We start from the raw sequence: 8672 nt of genomic DNA, 5'->3' as shown, positions 1-8672 counted from the left end.
TTTATTTGATGCTTGCACATGACAGTAACACAACATAGGCTGAACAGCAGCGTCTGTAGTAAAACAACATGTTTATAATACATTGTTTATCAGTGTATTACACTTACATGGAACTGATGCTCCAATTTCAAAGAATACGGTATCTATGGACAGTATATCTCTATTTTATGCTTAGGACTTAGGACAGGACTTTCTTTTGACTGCTTGCACAAAAAAAAATTGGGTGGTGATATGTTGCAGGTCCATGAGGGAGATGGGTGGATAAATAACTTTGGGTGGTGATATGTTACAGGTCCTTGAGAGAGAAGGAGGGATAAATAACTTTGCGTGGTGATATGTTACAGGTCCTTGAGGGAGATGGAGGGATAAATAACTTTGTGTGGTGATATGTTACAGGTCCTTGGGGGAGATGGAGGGATAAATAACTTTGTGTGGTGATATGTTACAGGTCCTTGAGGGAGATGGAGGGATAAATAACATTGGGTGGTTATATATTGCAGGTCCTAGAGGGAGATGGAGGGATAAATAACATTGGGTGGTTATATATTGTAGGTCCTTGAGGGAGATGGAGGGACACGCCATCATAGGAGGAGCAGGAGAAACCTGGGGACATGGATTATGCACACACACACAAACAAACCAAACACAAACAAGCAAGCACACAAACACACCAAAAATAAACTCACAAACATACACACACAAATGCAAAAACACAAAATAACATCTTGTACATGAAGGATTTTTATCTTATTTTATTTACCAAAGAGATACAGGTATATTTTATATTAGGGAGATTGGGGGATGGGAGGGACAATGCAGGAGCAATCTGGGGACATGGATTATGCATGCTCTACGCACGCAAGCACACACACATGCAGGTATACTCAAACACACAAACACACACAAACAAACAAAAACACACACACACAAACGCACACGAACACACAAACCGAAAAAACACATACATTTTAAAATGTGAACATGTAAAGTGTCATGATGCTAGACCTCTAGCAGAGATGTGACCCCCCCCCCCCCCTCTCTCCTGTTAGGAGGGGGCAGTATTATGACTTTAACAACCACGTCATAAATTCTGTGCAGAGACTCTTCTCTCCCTAACCATGCAGTAGGGAGAGAGAGAGTTTCACAGTAAGACAGAGGAATTCTCCCTTCAAATACTCCTCCCTCCCCGAATTGGATAATTAAACAATATTCCTAATTTAGAGAATGTGGAAATGGTCGGTTGAGAAGCCAGCTACGACCCTGTCCGTTTTGTTTCATGTTTGTGACCTCATGAAAGACAATACAGCCTCATTACCCTAACTCTGTTTATACAGGTTCCTCAGTTATGAGGCTTGCATCTGAATGTTGTATAAAATGTTTAACGAAGTATAAGAATACTTTAGAAAAAAATAACTATGTGATTTAGTCTTCTAAAATGATTTTTTTTTTGTTTTATGGTAACTTGTGCCCAGTCAGTCACCATGCCGAATTGAACAGGCATTGGTTGGAAATTATGAACCAACCCCTTTTCCACTCCAGAATAAAAGCCCATGTGATGAAAAGTCACCTTAGTTCCAAATACCTTGAGGACAACTCTACAGGTCAGAAAATGTGAGAGCTTGCGCCACACGTGAAATGGTATGAACTCTGAACTATTGATCACTCAAGTAGAAGTGAGTCCTAGATTGCAGCCTAACAGACTGCAGCTGGAAAGGTAGCAAATCTAGTAAGAACATTGGCCGACGCAGGAAACCACAACATCTCACTCCACGACGACCCGGAAGAATCTATAAAGGACAATGGCGACCTCGTCTGGGCAAGCCAGAGCCTCACACCACCAGCTCAATCATTGAAGCCAGCTTCACGTAAATACAATGCATTACCTTTCTCCGAAAGAGCGATCGTTAGTGGCATATGTATTTATGTAACTTCCCATGTCTGATAGAGACCATTCCGTAGTCTTCCTTACAACCCCCCTCCTTTTCCTCTCTGAATCTATGGTTTTAAAACCAAACAGTTTTTGTTTAGTCCACTAGGGACGGTGTTTACTGTATCATGTTATTATGTATTGTATGTTCTGTAATTATTTAATTACTTAGTAAATAAATAATAGCGCAAATGTAACTGAGGTTACTGAGCTAAACGACTATCGCCCCGTAGCACTCATTTCATCATCATGTAGTGCTTTGAGAGACTAGTCAACGATCATATCACCTCCACCCTACCTGACACCCGAGACCCACTCCAGTTTGCTTACCGCCCCAGTAGGTCATCAGACGACGCAATCGCAATTACACTGCACACTGCCCTATCCCATCTGGACAAGAGGAATACCTATGTAAGAACACTTTTAATCAATTACAGCTCAGCATTTAACACCATAGTACCCTCCAAACTCGTCTTTAAGCCCTGGGTCTCGACCCCGCCCTGTGCAACTGGGTCCTGGACTTTCTGACGGGCCACCCCAAGGTGGTGAGGGTAGGAAACAACATCTCCACCCCGCTGATCCTCAACACTGGGGCCCCACAAGGGTGCATTCTCAGTCCTCTCCTGTACTCTCTGTTCACCCATGACTGCGTGGACATGCACACCTCCAACTCAATCATCAAGTTTAACATCTGCTAACCTTGTGTATGTGACAAATCAAGTCAAATTGTATTGATCTTCAGCTTCAGAAATTATATCTGCTTTATATTATATCTCTACTTAATGTATTATCTTTGTTTCATTATTTATGTAATTCAGATCATAGAGTAACATATTTTGTATAGGAATTTCAAATATACATGTTTCCTTCAAATGACCTGTACTTTTATGATATCTTTGCATTGTACTTTTTTAATTCCCTTTTATTTTTCATCCACCAGATAGCATGAATGCTTTTTTTATTTTTTTATTTTTTTTACAGTAAACGGGAAATTGTCATCATGGTCAACTCTTCCATACCTAACTTCCTAACTTACCCTCCTTTCATTCTAATAGAGTTCTTGTCTCCTCAACATTACAGGAAAATTGTTAGGGTGGCAGCATTTCAGTGTTTAAACAATCTTGTTGACAGCAAAACTATATAATGAAGTTTCAGGCATTACATTGGATACTGACTACACAAAGAACACAGATGATAATAGAATATAAGAGAATACAATAAAATAGAATGCAATCCGAAAGAACTCTCCAAACTACAACTTTAGGTTTGATTTTTTACATTTCCTTTCACCTTTATTTAACCAGGTAGGCAAGTTGAGAACAAGTTCTCATTTACAATTGCGTCCTGGCCAAGATAAAGCAAAGCAGTTCGACACGTATAACAACACAGAGTTACACATGGAGTAAAACAAACATACAGTCAATAATACAGTAGAAAATAAGTCTATATACAATGTGGGCAAATTAAGTGAGATAAGGGACGTAAAGGCAAAAAAGGCCATGGTGGCAAAGTAAATACAATATAGCAAGTAAAAATAAAAAAATAAACACTGGAATGGTAGATTTGCAGTGGAAGAATGTGCAAAGTAGACATAGAAATAATGGGGGTGCAAAGGAGCAAAATAAATAAATACAGTAGGGGAGAGGTAGTTGTTTGGGCTAAATTATAGATGGGCTATGTACATGTGCAGTAATCTGTGAGCTGCTCTAACAGCTGGTGCTTAAAGCTAGTGAGGGGCATAAGTGTTTCCAGTTTCAGAGATTTTTGCAGTTCATTCCAGTCATTGGCAGCAGAGAACTGGAAGGAGAGGCGGCCAAAGTCAGAATTGGTTTTGGGGGTGACCAGAGAGAGATACCTGCTGGAGCGGGTGCTACAGGTGGGTGCTGCTATGGTGACCAGCGAGGTGAGATAAGGAGGGACTTTACCTAGCAGGGTCTTGTAGATGACCTGGAGCCAGTGGGTTTGGCGACGAGTATGAAGCGAGGGCCAGCCAACGAGCGCGTACAGGTCGCAGTGGTGGGGAGTATATGGGGCTTTGGTGACAAAATGGATGGCACTGTGATAGACTGCATCCAATTTATTGAGTAGGGTATTGGAGGCTATTTTGTAAATGACGTCGCCGAAGTCGGGGATCGGTAGGATGGTCAGTTTAACAGCTTTAAACACCAGCAATCAGAGCAGCTCACAGATTACTACACCTGTACATAGCCCATCTATAATTTAGCCCAAACAACTACCCCTTTCCCTACTGTATTTATTTTATTTTATTTATTTATTTTGCTCCTTTGCACCCCATTATTTTGTATTTCTACTTTGCACATTATTCCACTGCAAATCTACCATTCCAGTGTTTTACTTGCTATATTGTATTTACTTTGCCTTTACCTCACCTTATCTCACCTCATTTGATGACACACTGGTAGGATTCCTCCACCAGTCTTTCTCAGGTGTGAACTGCTCCAACTCTGTCTGGAGTCTGCTGATCAGACCCCCTTTCTCCACAGCTGCTTTCTTATTGATGTCATACTTCTTTTTCAACTCTTCATATGTCCCGAGAATCGATCTGTTCTTGGTAACATACATTTTGTATAATTTGACATGCTTGGTGTAGTGACATTTTGTTTTACAAACAGTGCATTGGTTGTTCTTCATCACACTACACGATAACCCACCAGAAGCCTGGAAAGTGACAGTTCTCCTCGCAGACACTGCAGGACATTGCCTGTTTACTTAAATGCCACCATGGTGATTCTATGGGGACTTTCTCTTTGTAATGTTCTTCAACAGTATATGTAAAGTCCTTATTTTACTCCATGTCTTTCTTGCATTCCTCCATGGTTGTTTAGAGTCTGTTTGATTGCATCCTGCTACATATCAGTCATGTGGATTCATTCACGTAAGATGCTGCCAAATTCCTCCAGTTGTTTGTGTTCTCTCTGAACTTCTTCATTAATCTCCCCATTTGTAGGTGTTTTTCCACTCTGGAACTCAGTGAAATCCATCATGCCCTCCTCTGACAGGTTCCATGCAGGTAGCCTAGCTACCTTAGAGAGTTGGCCCAGCAACCGGAGGGTTTAGATAAACATGTTACATTGTCATTCATTCTAAACACAAGGTGATTTCAGTGACAAAAACATGTCATGTTAACAAAAATGTATTTACAAAGAATGTCATATATGCAAGCTATTGACGAAAGTGTGTTATTCGTGTAGGCAGACCCATCATCTGAGGTTATGATTAAGAAACAAAACATAGCATTGGTTAATCTCATACAACATATTATGTGGTTGACATTAAATGTACAGTATTTCTTGAAGAGAAAAAGGATTAAGAAGAACAGATTTCAGTTCCACCCAGCATCTCTTTTCTATCCTATTTTCATGTTTTATTTTCATGTGTTATTTTTTTGCCCTACTATCTCAGTACTTCTGTCAGAGATTATTTAACCTTTTCTTCATACCAGCTTTAAAGTAATCTAAAGCTCCCTTGTGTTCCTCCTCAGCTCTCTTCTTCATCTTCTCCAGTTTGTGAATCTTCTCTGTGTTTCCTGTCTCCTTCACCTTCTCAATCAGGAAGTCCAGATGCTGAGCAGTGGACAGTGAACTGGTCTTTAAGGCTTTCTCTTCAAGGTTGATGACACACTGGTATGATTCTTCCACCAGTTTGGCTTTCTCAGATGTGAACTGCTTCAACTCTGACTGAAGTCTGCTGATCAGAGTCTCTTTCTCCCCAGCCGCTTTCTCAATGATTTCATATTTCTTTTTCAATTCCTCATTCGTCCTTGTAACCTGCCTGATCATAAAAACATACTTTTTATTTTCTTTGACATGACTGGTGTAGTGACATTTCCCAGTACACTTTGTGCAGTGGTTCTTCTCCATCACAGTACACCATGAGAGATCTTTGACCCACCAGCAGCCTGGAAAGTGACAGTTCTCCTCACAGACTGTGCAAGTGGTAGCCTCACCTCCATTTGTATCTGCCTTTCCTTTGTATTTCTCCTCAACAGTGTATGAAAAGTCCTTGTTTTCCTCCATGACTTTCTTGTGTTTATCGAGTGCTTCTTGAGTCTGCTTGATTTCATTCTGTTTCAGATCAATCAGGTGGACCTGCTTGCGTATGTTGCTGACACACTCCTCCAGGTGTTTCTGCTCTCTCAGAACTCCTTCAGACATCTTCACGTTTCGAGGTGTTATTCTACCCAGGAACTCTGTGAATTCCTTCATGCTCTCCTCTGATAAGTCCCATAAATTCTTCAAGATACGTTCTTCTTTCATGGCCTGGGCTGCTTTTGCAGAGGTGACACTCTTTCTTTGAGAGTTGTTGAATAGGAAATAAATAGATTGATTGCTGTCATCTTTTGCACAGGGGACTTGAGCATCTTCTAAGGCCTGTAGAGCATTAGTAGGTTCAAAACCATCTGAGTGTGTGATGAGTGCCACAATGTTCTTCTCCATGTCTTTGCCAAATAAAGACAAAACTGCATCAAATATGTACTTCTGTTCAACAGTGAGTCGATTTGCACTTGCCTTCACCACTAAACCAACAGCATCAATTTGATGGACTCCATATTCAGATCTAAACAACTCAAATAGTTTTTTAGAGATCAGTTGGTCTACTTGAATCCCTCTGGTGTCTCCATACCCAGGAGTGTCGATGATGGTGAGAGAGTATGGCACTTTAATTCCCTCAAACCCAAATACCTCATATACAGTAATCGCTGTAGTTTGAATTTCAGTCTGACTTTTTTCCTCTATTTCCTCCTCCACAATCTCAAACCAGACTTTGTCCTCCTGTTTTACACCCAGGAAATAATTGACCATGATATTGATCAGAGATGACTTCCCTGTTCCTGTCTCTCCCACTATCAGAACGGTTCTGTTAACCTTGGTGGAATCTCTCTCTCCAAAGGTACATCTTCTGAGCATGCCTTCATCATCTAGCTTCTGTTCCTTTGTTTCCAGCTGATACCTTGCAGGTGGTCCTTGGTCGATAAGGTTACTTGCAATCGTATCTTGAATGTTTGACGATGTGTCTCTAATCATGGGAAATAAATTAACATACGTTATAATATCATATAAAATGTACTTTATAATTTTGTTTTACTGTATAGGAAGAATCATAAGTTCTCTGAGAGATCTCTGAGAGATCTGAGGGCAAAAAGATGAAGACTTTACCAACAAGGCAATTTGTTTTGTTTAAAATGTCACATAGCTTTCAACCAATCGCATTAATCAAATCAAGTGGACTGTGGGGACGGGTTTTCCGGATCCAGATTAAGCCATTTCCTTGACAAAAAAACACTTTCAATGGAGATTCTCCATTCAGAATGCATTCAGAATGCATTCTAGACCAGAGTTAGGCTTAATCTGTTTGCATTCGTCAATAATCTATAAAATGTTCAAACTGTCCATAACATGTATATAGGTACAACATTTTTGTGAAACAGCACAGTTAAAAATATATGGCAAATAGAAATCAATCTGGATGGTCTTCAGAAAGAGATGGGAAGGGTTGAGGGTAGTGGAAGGATAGAAGTAAAAAAATATATACACTCAATAATATTTGTAATAACAATAAAATCTGCTGACACTCACTTGCTTGCCATGGTGGTCTCTTGGTTGTGTGATCCATCCAGGGAATACACAGTTGACCGGTGATTAAGCTCTGTAAACGGAAAACATAGTTTCAACGAATTGGTAGACTTGTCCAACTCAGGAATGTTAGTATACTTTCATGCCAACTTAAAATGATGAGGTAGCTGGTTTCACTGTATTTGTAAGTTTAATGTAGTGCCGTAGCATTTGCTGTCATTAAATGTGAAGACTGTTATATTATCAAATAAATTCTCTATGTGTAATTATTCCGTAATTAACTAGGAAGTCAAGTCGGGGCACCACGGGAAAATATTGTTTATAGAGTTGCAATTTCCCGAATATAACTCTTCAGATATTTTATTATCTTACGGTCACTCATTAATGTATTATTACATTAATTATATCAGTCTCATTCTTGAATGTCGCAAACCCTTGGATATCTGCACGAAATAAATAATTATTTATTTACTAACTAATCAATCACAGAATTACATGAACACAATAGTTATACATTGGTTACTGACATGATAAACTAAAAAGTCCCTAGTGGGCTTAGCCGATATGACGGTTTGGTAGACAAAGGAAAGGGGTGCCAGCTCAAGAGCAGGAAACTCAGAATGGATCCACGTCGACTACACTACACTCATGGAAATGCATATACTTTGAACATGAACAACCGCTCATTCGAAAATAAATTGCAAATGACATATTGACGAGTGTATGCCTTTGTTGTCCCTCACTGCGATCGCTGGTCCCTCTGCTGGATAGTCAATCGACAGAAAATCTCTGGTTTGTCCACCAGAGATCAAAGTCTTTCGTAGTTGTAGCTTGTTATAACGGATATGTCAGAATACCATTCGGTCATTTGACCGGTTTTGTTTACCAGAAAAAGTACTTAAACAGCTGCAGTCTGCGTAATTGTTCTTCAGTTCGTAGATTTCTTAGCCGTTTCAACTTGGGAATGATCTCCACGTTCTCTGGTTTTATCCTTTGGTAGAGTTGCCAACCATTTCAACATGTAGCGACAGCTTTCATCTTTTCTGGTCTAATGTACATTTTGTCGGAAGTGGGTTTTATACTGGAGAAGAAAGGGGGTGTTCCATGACGCAGTGTAATGTCTGTGCTCACGGGGGCGTGGCCAATGTCTG

The 8672-nt window shown here is 40.0% G+C and overlaps 1 protein-coding gene across 1 annotated transcript; it reads right to left on the bottom strand.

The window, feature by feature from the left end:
* Window positions 1-4911: 4911 nt before the first annotated feature.
* On the bottom strand, window positions 4912-7813 carry LOC110531641 (uncharacterized). Its single transcript, XM_036987481.2, has 2 exons — window positions 7525-7813; window positions 4912-6964 (listed from the first exon to the last, which is right to left on the bottom strand). The coding sequence occupies exons 1-2, from the start codon at window positions 7533-7535 to the stop codon at window positions 5359-5361; spliced, it is 1617 nt and encodes a 538-aa protein (XP_036843376.2). The 5' UTR covers window positions 7536-7813; the 3' UTR covers window positions 4912-5358.
* Window positions 7814-8672: the final 859 nt, after the last annotated feature.

Source organism: Oncorhynchus mykiss, chromosome 9 (assembly GCF_057628025.1).
Source record: "Oncorhynchus mykiss isolate SJ-2025 chromosome 9, ASM5762802v1, whole genome shotgun sequence".
Classification (NCBI taxonomy): domain Eukaryota; kingdom Metazoa; phylum Chordata; class Actinopteri; order Salmoniformes; family Salmonidae; genus Oncorhynchus; species Oncorhynchus mykiss.
Note: the sequence above shows the minus strand (reverse complement) of the source record. Positions and strands in the feature narration are given on the sequence as shown.